Below are 22,287 nucleotides of genomic sequence, written 5' to 3'. Positions count from 1 at the left end.
CATATTCTATTATTAATACATGCCATATTTTGATCAAGATTTATTGATCAAGATTCTTACTTTGCCTTTAGCATTTCAAAAACATAATTGAGAAACCAGCCCATTCTTTATTACAGCCATTGACCAATCAGCATAAAAGAACAATGCATATGGGGTCAACAGTACTCTGGTTTCTTTTTCAGATTGTATAAATCTTTAGTTTTTATACACATAAATGCATACGCTAGTTTATATATAAAACATCATATGGAGAAAGAAAACATAACGGGATGAGGAATTTGCTCAGCTGTGTGTTTTCTCATTTGCCTTCTAATACTTTCTGTGTTCTATACAATGTGTAGGTTGCCACTGTAATTGCTATCATTTGCAGTATAAACAGAGGCAATGCAGACAAAAGGAAAAAAGACCAAAGGAAAAAAACTACTAAGGAACATTACTAGGAAAATGACTACAGAAGAATTCTCTAAAACATTTCTGTCCACAAATAGAGTAGAACATTTCATGAATCCATTTGCATTCAATTCTATGTCTGAAACCTAGAGGTATCACTTATTCAATGAGGTACTTTGTTAAACATGCCTCTTCATGCAATTCTACCAGGGACTGTAGCTAGGTGTATTACAGGTAGTCCTCATTTAGCAACTGCCTTATTTACCCACCATTTGTGGTTACAATAGTGATGAAAAAATAACTTTACAACCAATCCTTGCATTTACGTCCTTTGCAGGTCTGTAAAGCAAAGGAAAGCTGAACTAAGATCGTAAGCAGAGTTGTGGTTTCACTTAGCAACTGCTTCACTTAATGACCAAGTTGCCAGTCCCAGTTGTGGTTGCTAAACAAGTGAAACATGTACCAGCACACCAGCCAACTTTAACAAGGTTAAAAATGGCATTCAAAGTTATTACGATAAACCTATCCACTTATTGCACAGACAGGAAAGATGTGGAAAATTTGAAGCTGTAAGTGCTGTTGCAATAAAATGAAAACAATATCTATATCCACTTCTCTTTCAGCCAAAACAAGACCATGTATCCTTTGCAAATTGTCCACAATGACATTTGTAGGTCCATGAAGATTCATCTATCGAATGAAATACTAGAATACAGTATTATATGCCAAACATTTATCATAATAAAACCTGTACAGTGACACACTAAATAAGAGGAGAGGGCCTCTTCATATTATTTCCCCTTTGCCCTTGTGCTGATCTAAGAATTTAGTTGTTCTAAATTTTACATAATGATAATAATCAGACAAAAGGAAATAAAAAAGAAACTTCAGTTAGAAAACGTAGCAACTTACTCTAAGATTATATTATGCAACATTTAAAGATAAAATAAATAGTATACCTAACAGATAGAGAAGTGCAAAAGCAAGCTCTACTTTCTTTAGCAATATCCTTGATGTGCTCTTCCCAGACTTTCAAAGACAGAACATTTAAATATGCCCAACAAAAATTAAGTTGGATCTTAATATTTTAGAAACTTACACCATGGGGAAGCAGAACAAGCTAACATAAAGGTACCAGGGCAGTCAAATGCTCTACAGTATTTCCATGCACCCTGCTGCTGGTTGTCCTCTTCTTCTCTCTCCTTCCATCTTTCCCAGCATTACAGCCTTCTCCAGAGAGCTAGGCCTTCACATAATGTGTCCGAAATAGGGTAATTTGACCCTGGTCATTTGTGCCTTGAATGAGAACTCTGGGTTGATTTGTTTGATGATCCTTTTTTTTTCTTGGCTGTCTACCTTAGAAGTCTTCTCCAACCCCAAAGTTGAAAAGTGTCAATACTCTTCTTACCGTGAGTCTTCAAAATCCAACTTTTGCTTCCATAGAATGTCACAGGGAATACCATTGTTTGCACTATTCTGTAGGTACAGATGCATCATGGCATCTCAGTATCTTTTCCAAGGACTTCATGGCTGCTCTACCAAGTGCTAGTCTGCGGTATATTTCTTGACTGCTTGTTCCTTTACTGTTGATGGTTGATCCTAACAGGCAGAAGCTACCTACCATTTCAGTATCTTCACTGTCAGTTCTAAGGCTGGTTGCTGTATCTGTTGCCATTAGTTTGGTCTTATTTATATTTAATTTTAGTCTCATTTTTTCATTGTGCTCCTTGACTTGTATTACTAGAGCTTGCAGATCCTTTGCATTTTTGGCTATCAGGGTAGTGTCATCAACATAGCACAGGCAATTGATGTTTCTTCCTCCAATTTTAAAATCACACTCATCTTCTTCCAATCCACCTTCTCTTAATATATATTCAGTGTATAGGTTGAATCAGTTAGGAGAGAATATACAGTTTTGTTTGTACTATGACTTCCTGACCTGTATATAGGTTTCACATGAGGAAAATGAGATGTTCTGGGATTCCCATATTTGTAAGCACATTCCACAGCTTAACATGATCAACAATCAAAGATCTTTCTATAATCAAGGAAGCACATAGTGACTTCTTTTTGGCATTATTTGACTTTCTTAATTATCCAGGGTACATCAGCAATAATGTGTCGTGCTCCTCAGCCTTTTCTAAGACCAGCTTGAACACCTGGCATCTCCTTTTCCACGAAGGTCTCCAATCTGCAGGGGATGATTGTTTTGTGAGCAGGGGGAATTAAGGATAATATACAATAGTTTCCACTCTCTATTAAATCTACTTTTTTTTTTGGTATAAGAATGTAGATTGACCTCTTCCAATCTGTTGGCCACTGGGTCATTCTCCAGATTTGTTGGCATAGATTCAGTAGAACCTTGACTGATCCTTCTTTTGCTGCTTGCAATATTTCTGTGGGTATTCCCTCAGTTCCCTGTAGCCTTCCTACTTGGTAAGGACTGGAGTGCTGATCTCCCTTCATCTTCTAGTACTAGAGGTCTGTGTAAGTGGGGAATATCTTCTAGGTGTCTTGGACATTCACATCTTTACTGTTCAGAATTCAGAATACTCCTTCCATCTTTCTTTGATCTTTTTCTTACTGTCTGTCCATTGGCATTCTTTAGCATACCAGTTTGAGGTCAGAACTCCTTCTGAGTTCACAGGTCTTTTGGAAGACTCCTTGTTTTTCAATATTTGTTTCCAACTTCAAAGTCTTTACAGATGTTGTTGTAATACTGCTTCTTGTCTCTTCTAATAACACCCTTAAATTCTTTATCACATTCCTTTCTGAATTTTTTATTTTTCTTGGCTTTGGCGTCTCTTCGCTTCTTGGGAATTTACAGTTAGTTCCGACATTGATTTGTTTCTGTTTCTTCATCTTTGTCAGTCAGTTTTCACATTTATCCTTAATGACTTCTTTAAGTTTATTCCACAGTTCCTCTGGTTCTGTATCAATGCATTTCAGAACTTCAAAGCAATTCCTGATGTTCTCCTTGAAAATGGTAGGTAGATGTTCAAACTCATATTGTGGAAACTGGTTGGCTTTCTTCTTTACTTTAACATGAGCTGCTCACTTGCACGTGAGCAGTTCGTGATCTATTCCAGCACCTGGCCATGTCTTTCATTCTATAATTGAACTCCTCCACCTCCTTTTAGCAATAGTCAATTTGATTTCTGTATACTCCATTTGGTGATGTCCATGTATTTGGTTGTTTGAAGACACTGTTAGCTATGAAGAAAACATTGGAGCAGCAGAAATTAATATGTTATTCTCCTTCATTTCAGTTTCTTAAGCCATACAATCCAACTACATTTTCTCCTTAATATCTCCAACTTTGGCATTCCAGTCTCCAATCACAAGCAGCACATTTTGCTTGCATGTTCTGTTGATTTCAAATTGAACTTGAGCAAAACTCATCAACCTCCTCTTCTTCTGCATCAGTGGTTGGAGCATAAATTTGGATAATTGCCATATTAAACCGTTGTCCACGAGGTCTAATTGATATTATTTGATCTTGATTGTATTGTAGCCAAGTACTATTCTTGTTATACCCTTCCTAACTATAAAAGCAATGCTATTCCTTCTTTGTTTTTTATGTCCTGAATAATAAATAGTGTGATATTCTGACTGAAAGCATCCCATCCCAGGCCATTCTCAATTTGCTGTTTCCTAAAATGTCAGCTTGTAAATCATTTCATTTCACCTTTCACTGTGTTGAGCTTTCATGTGTTTTCCAGCGGGGAGTGGGAAAAACAAAAGTTTATGATATTTGGCCAAGGGGTGATTCCTTGAGAAAGACACTATCTGCCTGTAGGAGTAGGTCACCAACAAGACAAGATACGTGGCAGAACCAAACTAATGACGTTGAATGAGTTCAGAAGAGCATTTAGTTTCCAGATAGCAAAGCAACTAAGAATAGTCACCTACTGATCAAGGAGCCACCATCTACAGAACCAGTAAGTTTATCAATATCTACTCAATTTGCAATTTTAGTACAACCAGGACAGCTCCCAGGAAACTACCTGCAAGTGATGAAAAATTAAATGATACCTTCAGAGGATAAGCGAATAATGTAATCTTATTGCCAAGCCCTTATCCAGTTTTTTGGCTAAGGAGCACCTTTTACAAGCACAGACTGTACTTTCCCTTGTTGAGCAACTCGATATAATTTTTAATAACACTGATGAACTCAAAAAGCTTGGTTATTTATTTATTTGTTTAAAAATAAAGCTACTCTGCTAAATTGTCAGCCGTGGAGTCTCAAAGACTTCATTTCTGACAAAGCGTAGTCAGGAAAAGGTTTCACAGAATAGCTTGAAGGGTGAGCAGATGGAGAAGAAAGGGCAAGAAATGTGTAGAAAATATCAAATACTTCCTTTAAAAACATTGCAATTAAAATTTCTTTAGAAACCTTATTTAATAATTCAAAATATAAATCAGCTAAACAGCAATATAACTATATGAACTATATTACTATGAAAGAAAAGACTATATACCGTGAGAAAGAAACTTAACCTACTATATTTAAAAAAGAAATATGTAGTGAAGAAGAAGGAAATTTTAAAAGGACAAAACAACAACAACAACAACCTGTAACTATAGAGAAAACATAAAGACTTTAAAAGCCAACCCTAGCTAGAAGACAAAGAATCAAAAACTGTCTTTTAAAAAAAAAAGAAGCAAAACTAAAAATTCAATTCTTCCACCTAAAACAAGGTTCCCCAAAACGGTCAATATTGATCCCCAAGGGTCAGTGGGACTATCTAAGAGATTGATGTTGTTCTTATTCCTAGAATTATTAAAGTAATATTTATTAAATTATTTTCATATTTGGGAGTCAATGAACAATGTGAAGCATCATGAAGGGGTCGATCAGCTGGAGTTTCGGACCCCTGGCCTAAATATATATCTAATTCTAAATAGGCACATAAAAAGCTCAATTTAAGTAATTTAACTATCTATCACTATTTTAAAATATCGTTTTTCAATGCCAACATTATGATTCAGTTTTTAAACAGTAAATTAAATATATACCATATGGAATCATATTGTCCAGTTTTGATTCCGACTTGGTATAAAGCAAATTCAAAGGGCGAGGACTGACAGATTTTGTCAAACTAACGTTTGGAGTCTGGGACACAAGCATTCTTCCATGAGTATATAATCACCTTTTTTTTTTTTTTTTGCAATAGTCCAAGCTCAATGTATCCTGAGTTCTTCAAAGGTTGAAAAATTCCAGATTTGGGGGATATTGTTTAATAAAGAATTACTCTTCTTTAATCTTTAACCCTCTTTAATCACCTCCAAGAACCTGTTCACCATGATGATAATATCCAACCAATAAGGAATTATTAGTGGACATTCCCGTAACACACGTACCAATTTTTTTTTCAAATTTGTAACATCTCCAGCATAGAAAGGATGAAAGCTAATCTTTAAAAAAACATTTTCTGAGGTGTCCAACAGACCCTAACAAGATTTTTTTTTGCTGAACTAAATGAGAAGTATACTTCTGCTAAAATAGAGAAGATATAGATACGCAATTTTTAATCTGGATGATTATGCGGGCTTTGTAATATCACCACTAGAAAAATACCAACACTGTTGCTACTCACAAGCCAATGAGAACATGTCTTCTTTCAAAACGGAGAAGCAATTATCAGCAGGGTCAATCAAAAATAGGCATTTGTTTAATTTTTATGAACCAGAAACAAAATGGAGCAATGGCACATGCCATTTAGGAGGCCAGTTGGACTCATAACGACAGTATTAGTTTTAGAATTGAGATCATCTGAACCAATACTATTACTGCCACACGCTTGAATCAAGGGCACCAGATAAATGTGTAATTGATCTGCTCCAACAATGGAATATCTTATTTGTTGTATAGCTGTATTCCCTCCCTCCCTCCCTCCCTCCCTCATCTAAGGAATCTTCTCTCTACCCATTGTATTTCTGTTGACCTCGAGTTTATTTTTTAATTTATTTCTATTTCATGGTTGCCCGTCTCACCAAAGAGACTCTGGGTGGCACCACAGCAATTTTTAAATGCCCAAATGGTGCTTGCAGTCTTGCTGCCATAAAGGGCATATGGAATGCACCTCTACTATATATGACTTTTCTTGCAGTAAGGATTGCATAGAGTGTAGCACTGCAGTATATGACTTTTGCTGTAGTAAGGGATTTAGGCAATAGCTCTGCAGGCAATGACTTTTCTTCTTAAAGCTTTGTACTACACACTAATGCATCTTCAACATGTGCAAACTGGTCTATGGGTGTAAGTTTTTTGAGAGTATACATTAAATGGGGCCACCAAAGAGCTCAGTGAGTTCTCCCACAGTTGTGAAATCTGAGATATTGATTGTATGCTTACAGTGAAAATTATTCTATTTATTTAGATTCCTAAGTAGACATCTACATGTTACACTGCCTCGGACCTCCATGTTCTGTAACTGTTTTCATCCCCACCTTTAATTCTAAACTCATATTTCTCTTGCAAACAGCAGTCTAGAAAGATACGGAAGTAACTATCATTAGCAGTGGTGAATTTTCAGAGAAAGTTAAACAGCAGGAGGAAAAAAGCATTATTTCCTCCCCATTCCTTTCCACTTCAGAAAACCACCTTCCCATTGGCTTTTCAAAACAGAATGATTTCCAGGACTTTTGTTCATGCCCATTGCCATTCATGGCATGCAGTTTGCCACCCAGTCTTTTGAAACCAACCATTGCTTCCTTTTGCTTCCAGTGAGAAATTTATTTTTTAATTATTGCTTTACTAGCTCACATAAAACAAACATTCCTTAGGTGAAAGTAGGAGATGTGACTTTGAATTTAGCGATATAGAATAATGGACATTAAACGAAAGAAGGTAAAGAGCAAGGATAAAGTAGATTGCACATTTGCTGATTTATGAAATCGGAAACATTATTCTTGTGATATGATGCCCTAAAGAACTACAGAGCATCAGTAACATAAACTAATTGTGACATTAGCCTAAGAGGAAAAACTGTTCATTTAAAAACAATAATAATAAAAGACAACTATTTCCCCTAAACACAAAAGCAAAACAACAAAATCTGTACCTCCTAATGGGTAATCACCACATTTGTAGATGGAAACATGTAATATTAAATCTAGGTAGCTAATTATAATTGTTGCCGTTTACTTGGAAAGATGTACACCATTTTCTTAAAAGAAGAGCAACAAAAACTGAATTTAGAAAATCTTGCTGTTTGTTTCCTCATTGTAACATTTCCTGTGGAATAATAATTAAGAGTTATAAAGATGTTGTAACTGGGAAATCTACCACGCATTAAACCCCAAGGTCCTTGTACCAGTTTATTCCAGACCTACCCCAACCAAATACTTTTGTTTCAAGATGGCCAATTACTATTAGTAGTAGTAGTATTGCATAGATTTATAATTTGCTTTTAAGACCCTGTGCAACAGGATTTCAATTTACTTTATAATGAAAAGTATATAATGAAATCCTTAAAAAAAGTTCAGTATATAAGCAATTTAAATAAATAAATAAAAATATACAACAAATAGTAGTGGATGACTAATGATCAACATTAATCAAAAGCAATAAAATATCCATAAAGGCCTGAAAATAGGTCCTGCATACTGTATTTTCCAGGTGATTTCAAAGTTGGTGAGCCACCATTTAAGTGGTCCTATTGCTACTGCTTGCCTGGCTCAATTGATGTAACTCTCCAATTTTATCACAATATATCAAGGGGTGAGGGGAGTATTAAGACAACCTATACAGATATACTAATGAATCTGTCAAGAATCATAATAATAGGAGAGTAGTTGATTGTCACAAGTATTTGTAGTCAATGTTTACTCCATTTGACAAGCAACTAGAGGAAAACATTCGAGAGAAATACTTTGGTGCTAATTGATAAAGAAGTGGAGAAGTGAGGGGTCTCTTGGGTAGAAAGAAAATGTTTTAAAGGAGAAATATACAAGTTTTCTGAAGAGTAGAGTTTGAAGAAAAAAGTGTTTGACGTGTCTTCAGAAAACCACAGCAGGAAAAATAATTTATCACTTGTAGTGTTAAGTGGAAGGAAAAAAATTGGAAGGAAAACTTGAATAACTCTGGAAAAAGAGGTATAATCATATAAATGTTGTATAAAAACTTGGGTGTTGGAGAAACTATCCCATAAATAAATACATACATTTGTTTAATAAATAAATACATCTAGATTCTGATGTATAAATGCAACTCTGGAAGTCTTTGTGACCCTGTTAAATACCTCTTTGCAAAATAAATCTGTTTGCAAATCTTTGTTATAGGATTTTGATTTATAAGTTCATACCTATTTCTCCCACTGCCAGAAAAAAGTATTATCACCTAGTATGGAAAGAAGGATCTACTCAAAGGCAGAGTTCTAAGCAGACAGATCTCGGCAGTAGTACTGGTAGAAAGGGATAGGGAAAACCCTGGCTCAAAATAAAAGGGATAGGGGGTTGTAATAGAGTCATATTATGATCTTGGAAATCTATCTCAAACACCATCTTAACGGTACCAGCAGGTTACTTACCAAAGACATGGAAAAAAGCTTTTATGCTAGCTTCATCCCTAATAAGCTGCTTTCCAGTGCAGCCTCATCAGCTTGTAGACCCGAATCTTTTCAAAGGACTATAAATTCAATCCCCATGTAAATTTCAGGTAGGATCAAGGAACCCATGAATTATTTATTGGTGGATTTTCTTTTTTTAAACAAAATCACTTATCAAGGATCCCCCTGTCCCCTTTGCTGTTTTTAACTGACTATTACGTTAAAACATTTTTCCACTACAGGAGTACACAATAGATGTTTTCTTCCGCCAAAAATGGAAAGACGAAAGGCTAAAATTCAAGGGTCCCATGAACATTCTCCGACTGAATAATTTAATGGCCAGCAAAATCTGGACTCCAGATACATTCTTTCACAATGGAAAGAAGTCAGTAGCTCATAATATGACCATGCCGAACAAGCTACTACGAATCCAGGATGATGGTACTCTTTTATATACTATGAGGTATGTGCTTCCTTTTCTTTTCATTTTCTGTTTGTATTTCCTGTATTATCCTAAACATTGCTGTGATTTCAGTTTTAAGTGATTTGTGTACACCACATTCTGTAGTGAATACTTGTCGTAGGTAAGAATGTTCCCAATGACAAAATAATTGAGCTGTGCTTCAGAGGTCCAGGAATAGAGAAGAATGGCATTTGCCTTCTCATCCACCTACCCAAAATTTTAATATTGCAATCCTCCTGCTGACATATATATGCCATCCTTAATAATGTTAGTATTTGCTAGCACACATTGCAACTGAATGTCACGTATTTACAAGCTTCTTACAGTAGTTCAAAGATTGGGTTATATTTGAATGGGGCAACCTAACCATTTGTACTATATCAAATGCTTCAGATAATGACATAACAATGAGGAGGCTATCCTGAAGTAATTACAGTGCATGTCCTGACCCTGTGATATATTTATCTCCATTTTTATCATGTAGTTATTTGCTTGCTTTGGTTGAAATGGCAGAAATTAAATTAGATATTAGTTTTCCCTGAGTATAAAATATTTGCCTGTACTAGGAATTCTGTATTCATGTAGCATAGACATCTAATTGTTATTAGACAATCCATAGTTCTGTAATTTATACAGTAATTCAGTTGGTCTTTCCTGATAATTTTGAATAAAACATTTCTAAAGTTTTGACATTATAAGACAGTGTCTTTTGAAGGAGCCTATAACATAAATCAGCAAACTGTACTAAATTTATATTTATTTTAATATAATTGATCTTTGGGATTGACTCAATTAATTTTTGAGGAATCGACTTTCATGATCTAGCAGAAAATATTGGTATTTTCCCTTCTAGGCTTACAGTCCAGGCTGAATGTCCAATGCACTTAGAAGACTTCCCTATGGATGCTCATTCATGCCCACTGAAATTTGGCAGCTGTAAGTAAGATGACTAAAAATTCAGCCCTTCATGATCAGTATCTTATATGGGTGAACATCTTATTCTTTCATGTAGACTTACAACGGGTAAAAGAGTGATAGGTTCTGAGAGACAGACAATTAAGGTCAGGGGTGGTTCTTGGGGGAGTAATGGACAGGGAAGAAAAGGAAAGAAATGAAAGTAAACAGAATGAAAGTAGAGCAATTGCAGGAAGGGAAGGTGCAAGTCCTATCTGAAAAAGTAATCTAATTTTGCAACATAATGAATGGAAAGTGTACATAAGGAAAGAGGACGTGAACGCTGGTTAGAACAGAGTGAAAGGAATTTTGTTATAGTGGCACAAATGTGTGTGATGTTTCCTAATGGAAATGCTTGGTGGAGTGATGATGTGAAACTGACTGTGGATGAGAAAAAATGTATGAAGAGGATGCTGCAAAAATGAGGGTGAGAGGAAGATATTACATAATGTGTAACCAGTGGAAGTCACATATTAGATCTGTTCTTTGTCTTGGGGCAGTGGCATTGTGATCTGGGCCTGGGAGATGTTCATGTCAGTCCTTGCCATGGACAGATCACACCATCTTGGCTCTGGAGTTCTCTGTGTCCACCCCTCACCATTCCTCCCACCCACCTATCTCCCCCATCTGAGCCCTTTTGGCTGCCCTGCACAGTGGCACTGGGTCTGAAGTAGGTCACCACCACCTCCAGGCCTCAACTTCAGCCCCAGCAGTGCCACTACTGCCGAAGAGTGCCCCCTCAAGTCCTGTGCCATGGCCAGCCACCCCAGCACCACAGCGCAAAGCCTCAGCCACCACTCTGCTCTCCTCAGGCTGTGTCGCACCCAGCACCCGCCATTCTCCAAATAGTGTGCCCTGTTCTCATGATGCTTCAGAAAGCTTTCAGAAAGCTTCTGAGGGCTTCCAAAGCATCATGAGAAAGGGGCACGGTATTTGGGGAACAGTACGAGCAGCCTTGGAAAGAAGGCCTGGCTTGGCCAGCAGCTTCCTTGCATAGGGTCACGCTTGGCACACTTCAGCAGTGGGAGGAAGATAGCTAAGGTCCGCTGGGTGCGGCAGGGCCTGCAGAATGCAGGTGGTAGGCACTTTGCACAGTGGCACTTGGGGTGGTTGGCTGTGGCGTGGGGCTTGAGACGGCAATCCTCAGTGGTGGCAGCAGTGCTGGGGCTGAAGTAGTGGCCTGGGGGCAGTGGAGGCCTGCTGAAACTGCTGAAGGCTCTGAACCTCTAATTCAGCCCCAGTGCCACTGCCAAGGAGTGCCACTGTGCAGAGCAGCCAAAAGGGCACAGGTGGTGGTGGGGATAGGTGGGTGGGGGGAATTGAATCACCCCTGCAGTCATATTTGTAGATGGACTGCCCAACGCCTGAATTTTGATCATGTGAGTGTGGTGGCACTGCAACAGCCATAACTTCATGGACCGGATGTAAGTATCATTCATTCAGTGCTGTCGTAACTTCGAACAGTCACTGAACGAATAGTCCTAACTCGAGGACTACCTGTATTATATTCAGTGTTTTAATGTTTGAGCAGATTAATTTCTTGCTTCTCAAAAGATATTATGGTCATCACAAACTGTCTTGCAAGTGTCCTTCCATGAAAAGCACTGTATTTAATTGATAAGTTTAAATTGGTAGTGATATTTTATGAGTTTGATAGAGTTGCTTACCAGTGTTAAGATTAGAATAACTATATACCTGTTATAGCTTGGAAACAGAATGATCTAAGATATCGGTGAATATATGTACATAAAATTATATTCAGCTAAAAAAATTAGGTTTCTTTAATATTAAAATTCCTTTTCTTAATCAGTTTAATTAGTTAATCAGTGGATAGAGTTGCAAGTAAAAATCTCTGCAAAATAATTATGCACAACTCTAAGGATGCATCCACCTGAGGCCATAATAGGTCAAAGCTTTCTAAAGGGCAATCCTGTGCACATTAATCTGGAAAATAAACCACATTTAATTAATGAGCCATTCTGCTAAACAGTCTTGTGTAAGATTGTATTATCAGTCAGTAGTTTTGCTGATTTACAGTTGTTTGGGTAGGCCAAACATATTGAATATAACATTTGTGTCTCTAGTTTTATATCCCATCTGTGGAAGGAAAACATGAAAAGTCTGACATCTTTTTTCAAGGTACAAAATACTGTAGTTTTGGTATTTGCCACCCACTTTTACTGAAATAGACTTTAAGCAGCTAACAATTGATGAGAACCAAAATTCAGTATCATACAAGAATAAACTCTAACATGGTGGACAAGATAAGACGATTCATTTGTTTTTTCAGTTGCATTAAAGAAACTGATCAGTATTTCATTGGGCTGGTGAAATGTGAGCACACATTGATAAGCAGAGGTTTTGGAAATAGAGTTCTTCCTTATGTATTTCAACACTAGGTTTTCTCTGAGAAACCTGCAGATTTTAGTCAGGTAGTAACCGGTGGTTTGGGGAATAAATGGAATAAATCGTCTAGTTTATTTTGATACCTGAATTATTGGGCTTCACCCGGATGAAGATTTAAACTTGAAGGTGCACAGGGAGAGATTCAAAGATGCTGCTCTTGATAAAACATGACTTTATTGCAGATACAAAAGCCAGTAGTAGTGAAGGAAACAGCTACTGCAAACTGTAATATTCAGCCCACATATTTATAGCAGATTGAATATTCAAATCAACTCCTTTTTCCCAGCTGTGCATTGTTACAGACTGAGAAGTTTTGTTTCTTGGTGAGAGAAGCAAGCAACATCTCTGCATTGTTATTTTAACAAGCCAGTTCCTTCTGGCCTTCTCCATTCTAGCCCTCACTTTAACTGAGGAACTGTACTTTGTGATTGGCCAGCAAATGAGAAGATTACATTTTCGAAGTAGTTGTGGGTTACACTGTGGATTATCCATTATACCCCTTTATAAATTGTAGCCTGGAAAATGTTCTTGGTATATTCCTATCTTGTTCTTGTGCTCTGAAGCTCTGCCCTCTTGGGTAGCATCATTTGCAGCAAACTGTGATGACACCATAATGATGACATAATACACATGCAGTTACACAAATATTTGGATGAAAGTCAGAGCATTTGCTTCATGACGTAAGGGCAGGCATTTCATCATTTGCTCCCCTTTCTCTCCCCTCCTTCCTGTCCCCTGCATGGACATCCATGCTTTCTAGAATACTTTAAAGCTACCACACTGCCGTCATCTCAGCCAGAAAACAGAATTTGTGCTAACAAGCGACTATCCATGTTTTCTGGTTCTAATATGCTTGCTTGAGGGAGCTCATGCAGAGGTGATAAAGATTCCAGATACTCCTGAAACAGAATCTACAGGAAAAGGAGTTTAAGAATAGTTTCTGTTGAGTGAAAAAACCCATGGGTAATGCCCCCCAGAAAAATGATCATCAGCAAAAGCTCAAAATAATTTGAGGAAAAATATGCTGATATTGTAATTGATTGGGATCTTTCTTTGGAGTGGAAGACAAAGGCTCTAGGGATCTCAGTATTTTGTGTTTAGAATTGACTTGGCTATTCAAGATAATTGAGCTTTCACTCTTTAACATCTAGGGAATTCTCTGTGTTTTGTTTGAATCATTGTGACTGTGTATGAAATCAATTTTTTTCCCCTTTCTAAAAATATTTAACACAATTACATGTTCATCGTCACAAACATTCATGTTTAGAAGAAGCCTAAACATGTAGTTTTTTCCTCCTCGTTCTCTGACGTGAGTATGCTTTTTGATACATAGCAAATATCTTACACTGAAGATGTGCATTCATTTAGAAAAGTTATTGGGAGGGGTCTTCTTTGTCTACACTAGGAGAAACCAGAGAGCAATGTGCAATCACTGTTCCTTTCCCTCTGCCTCCCCCTAGAACTGGTTTCAGTCTCTGGTATCCTTGGGCAATTTCCAGTCCACTAGCTTTGGGCCCTATTTAAAAAAACAAAACAAAATTGAGGTTCCCCGATAGTGGATATGACACATTTCCTTAGTGCTGGCACCTACTTCTATTAGAAGTAGAAAATGATTTCTAAACCTTCTAGAGTCCGCATGATGCAGCAGCTGGACAAACACCCAAAGGCTAGCAATATCAGTCTGCAGCCCATTCTTCCCATGGCAAAATGTCATAGTTTGTAAATGTCGTCTTACAAATGTAGCAGACATAACTGGTCGTCTTAGAACCACAGCAATTGCGCCCAACAATGAAGTCAGAGTAATGCACATTGCAAAGGATGGTGGATGGCACTGGATAACAGAGGCAGCCCCACACCCACAGCTGCTAAAACAGGAATTGTTTCTGGTGTAATTTGCCACAATCCAGGAAGGATCAACTGGGCTCTTGCTGATTTTGGAGCGCAGAGCAACAGCAGAAACCAGCAGTACTATACAATCTCAGATCTGCAACCCACTACTTAGAATATGAAGATTGATCCTGAGCTGCTTCTGCTTCTGCTTAAGAAGAATGAACCTGCTATGTATCAACTTTCAAATTTTCCAAAGGCACCCTCTTGAGTCTCCTGTTGTTATATAAAGATTAATTCCCCACTTCCCTGGACTACTTTCCTATAATTTAATCAGAACATCTCCAATAACTATAATTTGCTCATGCGGAATCTCTCTTGCCCTCAAGCTTTGCAGGTCTTCATTTTTCTCCTCACCATTTTATTGTCATACTAAACGTACATTTTGAAAACCTAATTCAAATTACAAATACTTAGTGATGCTTAGATGTGTCATGCATGCAGAACATACTTATCAAAAGATGTCCACACCTCAAAGCATGCATCTCCCACCAAATACAGAGAAAAATGTAGCCATTTTTTATATGCAGAATAGTAATATCTTGTATTAGTAGGCCTGAGATGCATGTTTGAACTAACATTAGCAGTAGAGAAGAAACCTTGTGTCCAATTCGTGAATCTCCATGATGTCATTTGCCACCAAAACTCCTTTGAAGGAAACTTTGTTGTTGTTTATTCATTTAGTCGCTTCTGACTCTTCGTGACTTCATGGACCAGCCCACGCCAGAGCTTCCTGTCAGTCATCAACACCCCCAGCTCCCCCAGGGACGAGTCCGTCACCTCTAGAATATCATCCATCCACCTTGCCCTTGGTCGGCCCCTCTTCCTTTTGCCCTCTGCTCTCCCTAGCATCAGCATCTTCTCCAGGGTGTCCTGTCTTCTCATTATGTGGCCAAAGTATTTCAGTTTTGCTTTTAATATCATTCCCTCAAGTGAGCAGTCTGGCTTTATTTCCTGGAGGATGGACTGGCTTGATCTTCTGGCAGTCCAAGGCACTCTCGAAATTTTCCTCCAACACCACAGTTCCAAAGCATCTATCTTCCTTCGCTCAGCCTTCCTTATGGTCCAGCTCTCGCAGCCATATGTTACTACAGGGAACACCATTGCTTTAACTATGCAGACCTTTGTTGTCAGTGTGATGTCTCTGCTCTTAACTATTTTATCGAGATTGGTCATTGCTCTTCTCCCAAGGATTAAGCATCTTCTGATTTCCTGACTGCAGTCAGCATCTGCAGTAATCTTCGCACCTAGAAATACAAAGTCATTCACCGCTTCTACATTTTCTCCCTCTATTTGCCAGTTGTCAATCAAGCTGGTTGCCATAATCTTGGTTTTTTTGAGGTTTAGCTGCAAGCCAGCTTTTGCACTTTCTTCTTTCACCTTCATCATAAGGCTCCTCAGTTCCTCTTTGCTTTCAGCCATCAAAGTGGTATCATCTGCATATCTGAGATTGTTAAAGTTTCTTCCAGCGATTTTAACTCCAGCCTTGGATTCCTCAAGCCCAGCATGTCACATGATGTGTTCTGTGTACAAGTTGAATAGGTAGGGTGAGAGTATACAGCCCTGCTGTACTCCTTTCCCAATCTTAAACCAGTCCGTTGTTGCGTGGTCTGTTCTTACTGTTGCTACTTGGTCGTTATACAGATTCTTCAGGAGGCATACAAGATGACTTGGTATCCCCATACCGCTAAGAATTTGCCACAATTTGTTATGGTCCACACAGTCAAAGGCTTTAGAATAGTCAATAAAACAGAAATAGATGTTTTTCTGAAACTCCCTGGCTTTTTCCATTATCCAGAGGATATTGGCAATTTGGTCCCTAGTTCCCCTGCTTTTCTAAACCCAGCTTGTATGTCTGGCAATTCTCGCTCCATGAATTGCTGAAGTCTACCTTGCAGGATCTTGAGCATTACCTTACTGGCATGTGAAATGAGTGCCACTGTTTGATAGTTTGAACATTCTTTAGTGTTTCCCTTTTTTGGTATGGGGATATAAGTTGATTTTTTCCAGTCTGATGGCCATTCTAGTGTTTTCCAAATTTGCTGGCATATAGCATGCATTACCTTGACAGCATCATCTTGTAAGATTTTGAACAGTTCAGCTGGTATGCCGTCGTCTCCTGCTGCCTTGTTATTAGCAATGCTTCTTAAAGCCCATTCAACCTCACTCTTCAGGATGTCTGGCTCTAGCTCACTGACCACACCGTCAAAGCTATCCCTGATATTGTTATCCTTCCTATACAGGTCTTCTGTATATTCTTGCCACCTTTTCTTGATCTCTTCTTCTTCTGTTAGGTCCTTGCCATCTTTGTTTTTGATCATACCCATTTTTGCCTGGAATTTACCTCTGATGTTTCTAATTTTCTGGAAGAGGTCTCTTGTCCTTCCTGTTCTATTGTCTTCTTCCACTTCCACACATTGCTTGTTTAAAAATAATTCCTTATCTCTTCTGGCTAACCTCTGGAATTTTGCATTTAATTGGGCATATCTCCCCCTATCACTGTTGCCTTTTGCTTTCCTTCTTTCTTGGGCTACTTCTAGTGTCTCAGTAGACAGCCATTTTGCCTTCCTGGTTTTCTCTTTCTTTGGGATGTATTTTGTTGCCGCCTCCTGAAAAAATGTTGCGAACTTCTGTCCATAGTTCTTCCGGGACCCTATCTACTAAGTCCAGTCCCTTAAATCTATTCTTCACCTCCACTGCGTATTCCTTAGGAATATTAGTGAGCTCATATCTAGCTGATCTGTGGGTCTTCCCTAATCTCTTTAGTCTGATCCTAAATTGTGCAAGAAGTTCATGATCTGAACTACAGTCACCTCTGGTGACTTGTTTTTACCGACTGCTTAGATGTCCACCACCTTTGGCTGCAAAGGATGTAGTCAATCTGATTTCGGTGTTGTCCATCTGGTGAAGTCCATGTACAAAGCTGTTTCTTAGGTTGTTGGAAGAGAGTGTTTGTTATGCAGAGCAAGTTGTCTTGGCAAAATTCTATCAGCCTATGTCCTGCTTCGTTTTGTTCTCCCAGGCCATGCTTACCTGTAATTCCAGGTGTCATTTGACTGCCCACCTTAGCATTCCAGTCTCCCATGATTGAAGGAAACTAAAGGTAGTGAAAAAGTATTTTTATACTACTATTGGTAAAGTGTAGCCTACAACAATCACACAAGGCCTACTTCTACTGAGATATCTTTCATTTCATATGTAGGTATAGAAAAAGTAGACTGCAACATAGGAGAAAGGAAAGACCCAGACAGTGAAGTGCCCGCAAGGCAGTACCACAGTAGTGGAGGAAGAGATGCTGGGGGAAGACAGTCTGCAGAAAACAGAACAAACTGTAAGAGGACCTACTTAAGTGTTCATGTGTTCAACCTGGGGAAAGGAGGCGAGAAGATTATGTGCAATGTGTGAAGCACTTGGTTGCTGATATGCTCTCCTTTCATGAGCAAATAGAAACAAGTCTAAAAGAAATGCTTTGGTCATTTAAACTAATAGCAAAAAATTATGAATACAGCATTAATACTCATTGTAACAATGCACATCCAATGACAGAAGATAGTACAGTGTATGTGAATCCGGAAGTGCATTTTGGGAAGCAACATTTTGTAAGACGGATGGCTATATAAATCAAATAAATACAAAGGAAAGAAAGGAAGAAAGAAGGAAGGAAAGACATTTCAATTTTCATTTCTGCCATATGCGGTGAATAAATATGAATGGATCCCAGTTTTGGTATCATGTTTGTTCCACTAATTTATCACTCATTTGGGGGAACTTTATTTTTTTTATACTTTTCCCATATTTTTCCTCAAATCCTACTTTATTTTTCTAAAATCACCAGGCAGCCCAGAATCATGGGGAAAATGACGGACCCTTTTGAAGAGCATGCCTTTGTGGGACAGCTCAATGTCTTTGGAGTGTCCCAAAGAATTCTGTACCTGAAGTATACTGGAAAAACAAAATAGTGATCGCTAGGAGTAATTTTCAGAAAGCAGCTCTGCCTTTGTTTCCCTGAAAATAGAATCAACGGAGAAAAATGTTAAATACTAAAGGCAGTAAACTTTTTTTATAGCTGGTATGATCTTACTACAATGCAGTGCTCTTTACCCCCACTTCCCCTGCAATCTTCGTTCATCTGCTATAGTATTATGAGGTGGGTTCAAACCAATTCCTTTAAAAATATTTGAATACTAATGCTTGTAGATGAAATATAGCTATTCTGAAGATTTTTTAAAAGGTATTTAAATATAACTGTTGATGCAGTCATTCATTTTCATATTATTACATTCAGTTGTGTGTACCACTGAAAGCTTGAAACCAAGCATAAAAATGAATGCTTTGCTAGCAACATTTATAGGGATATACTTTTACATTCATTACATTTATTTGAACTTAAATGGTGCAGTCTAGATTTATCTGCGATCCTTTACCAGTGGATTGGAAATGTAGCTAAATAAAAAAGATCTTCCATTGAACATCTTTTGTCTTTTGGTAACTTTGTGAATACCAAAATATCAAACCATCATAGTTTGGTCAAGGATGTTCAGCAGAAATAATATTTCAGCAATTTGCTGCAAGGAATTGTTGGGTGATGAAAAAAAAAACCCCACGGTTCATAAAATAAACACCAATTCAGAATACAAACCATTATTAATTTTATTGGCTGCATAGCAATGTGTTAGATAAGTGAGGTCACTAATGGATCTTCAGCAAGATTTAAGTATAAGAATTATATGATTTGAGGAAAATTTATCTCTCAAGACAATGGGGAAATGTGGGATGTGAAAAAGTAATTTGTGCTGTTGTACACGCAACATAGGAAATTTAGGTGGGAAATGGCCAACAGCAGATTCAGGATTTTTATTAACCTATTTTTTTTATGATGAATGTATAACTTTTCAAAAACTGTAGTATATCTTAAGGAAATAGGGCTGTTTAAAGGAGAGGAGCTAGTCCTCCTGGATAGCTTTCAGATCTGTTCAAAGACAACAGCTATAATCTTTTCCATAGTATGGTAACTGGTATGAAAAAGATTAGGAAACAGGTAGACAACTTTGTTGGCTCAGGGGCCTCTCCAGGTTTTGCATGGCATCCTAATGGGTACATTTCAAAAGTAGATGGAAGGACTTCTTTGCTGACCATGGGTGATTGTAAAGCAAAGCAGGGTTGGATTTGGATAGCCTTTCTGTAGGAGAGTATAGGCTAGATTGGAAAGCTGGAAAGAAATTCTTGAACAAGGCAATGGCAGACAGTTAGATAAGTGATGTGGTCAGCAGAAGCCAAGCTCAACTTTTATTTATTTTTATTCATCAAATTCATATGGCCATCCATCTCACAAAAAAGTGACTCTGGGCAGTGTACAATAAAATTATAAAACAGTTAACACATTAAAAACAATTATTCAGAAAAAAATTAAAGATCACAATGAAAGGCTGAGAGAGGGCAGCAGATGTTAACAACAATGGAGCCACCTCAGTACCTCTCCGGTCCCCTGGGGCCCCCAGGCCTGTTGGCATAACCAGGTTTTGAGGGACTTCCGGAAAATCAACAGGGATGGAGCCAGCCTCACTTCGGGGGAGGGGAGCCAGCCTCACTTCAGGGAAGGGGAGGATGTTCTTTAAGGTGGGTGCCATGGCAAAGAAGGCCTGCCTCCTGGGACCTGCCAAGTGTAGCTCCCTAACAGATGGGACCCAAAGCATGCTTCTTCTGCCAGATCTGATGGGATGGGCAGATGTAATTGGGGAGAGACAGTCCTTCAAATAACCTGGCCCCATGCCATAAAGGGCTTTAAAGGTCAACTTGAGGAATTCTTACCTTTTCTAGGACTTTTAAGGAGTAATTTTCTCAAGCATCTGGAAGGCTTATAGCACCCATTAAAGCCATTAAGGTTTCTTACCCTCCCTTACAAGCTCACCAAAATGCCACAATAACTTATATATCCTCACTCCACCCCCAAGAGGGTTCTGATGGGCACAGAAAGGACTGTATGTAATTCTTAGGCCAGATTTGGACTTCTACTCTGGGGCTTTGTGTTAGAAGAATAGGCAAACCACACAGGTATGCCAATTACTTTGCTTGCAGGAATATTTAGGACAGCAAAGTTTACAACCTGGCTTGCTAAGATGGATGAAATCTGATTTCCATTTTTGCATTCTTTAACTGTAAGGATACTTTTGAAAAACTCCAAGAAATATAGTTATTAATAGTTTGTTCTCATCTAACCTATGGTCTGCTAAGAACAGTGTTATCATAATTGTAAGCTGTTTTACTTTTGGAATCTTTTAAAAGTGTATGAAAAGGTCAAATTAGGAAGATCAAAATATAAATCTTGCTGAAGTTTACAGGGAAGTCATAGCCATATGCATTACCTACCTAATTTTTGATTGGTGACATTAATGTAATGTCTTAGCATTGGCATAATTACTTCAGTATTATGTAGACCTAGTTACTAGTTATGCACAAATTAAAATATGCCTCTTACTGCTTTTATTACTTATTAGTTTGCTTTCAGAATATTGCTCATGTCTGTCAAATGCCATTCCTTTGCAAATTGGAAGTAATTGCAGTTCAAAAAGAATTAAATGTAGGAGCCATTGTTGTCCTGAACCTTGCTTCATGGAAATTAGAAACAATTAGAAGAGCTGGACTAGAGGTTTGAAGGAAGGAAGGCACATGGAAGTGTAGCACTCTGTGTTGGCTAAAAAGCAATGGGAAGAAATAAGAATCTTTTTTGTTGAAACCAGATGATATAGGGTTTTGGTGCTGAGATAGAAGGCAGGATAAATTTGATTTTATTTCATTTATGTATACATTTCAATTACTCTAAATATAATTAATTGGATTATTCTCAGTTGATTTGTCATGTCCCTAACAGCAGAGTAAACCCCAGAGAGAAAGATTCACATTGAGCCTCAATAATTAGACTGATTATAAAGAAAATCTGGGTTTAACATACAGAAATTTGGAAACTGAATAAGCCCTCGAGCACTCATTTTTTGGTGGATTTGGTGGAAGACCAAAGGGCTATCCATCCTTTTTCCAAATCCATAAGACTGACCTTGAAACATTCATCTGCTCATCCTCATGTTACAGGACTGTCTCTTTCCTAATCTGAGTCAACCCTAGAGATCTAAGATCCTTTTTCCCCCTTTTGCTTGATTAAAATCTGCTGTTTGTACCAATGATTGAGATGTATGGAGAGGTTTCCAAAGCTTTTTGAATAAGGCATATAGCATGGAAATCTCAGGCTATGCACTTCTACTTCTGGACAAAATTCCAGATATCCAGGAAATTATGTAGCATGGATACACCAAGGTTAAATGGGCTGTGAATTTGAGGAAAAGATCTGGCCTTACACTCTGGTTGTTAATAGGAGAACATATTCATGCCTTCCAAGTATTTTGAGATTCACATCTATACTGGCCTGAAACCATTTTCAGTGTATTTCCATGTGTATTGAATCTGGGGGTGCAGTAAAAGAGTTATTTCCTACTCACTCAGAATTTGTTCTCAAAGTCCACACAAATGCCTTGTCAGAAGTTAAGCTATATTATTGGCAATCATAACTCATTTCTTGAGGCACAAAGTTTGCAAATTCAAGTGAAATACCTATACCTAAAACAACTGACTCTTCTTATGTGG

At 37.9% G+C, this 22,287-nt stretch overlaps 1 protein-coding gene across 1 annotated transcript in view; it reads left to right on the top strand.

Moving 5' to 3' along the window:
- The window catches only part of GABRA2 (gamma-aminobutyric acid type A receptor subunit alpha2), a 95,777-nt gene that overhangs the window by 55,416 nt on the left and 18,074 nt on the right, over positions 1-22,287 (top strand). Inside the window, exons 4-5 of the mRNA XM_063310321.1 lie at positions 9,185-9,405; positions 10,259-10,341. Of these exons, the coding sequence (XP_063166391.1) occupies positions 9,185-9,405; positions 10,259-10,341 (304 nt within the window). The remainder of the gene's footprint in view (positions 1-9,184; positions 9,406-10,258; positions 10,342-22,287) is intronic.

The sequence above is a fragment of the Candoia aspera genome, chromosome 8, assembly GCF_035149785.1.
Source record: "Candoia aspera isolate rCanAsp1 chromosome 8, rCanAsp1.hap2, whole genome shotgun sequence".
NCBI lineage: Eukaryota > Metazoa > Chordata > Lepidosauria > Squamata > Boidae > Candoia > Candoia aspera.
This window is presented reverse-complemented; position numbering and strand designations above follow the sequence as displayed.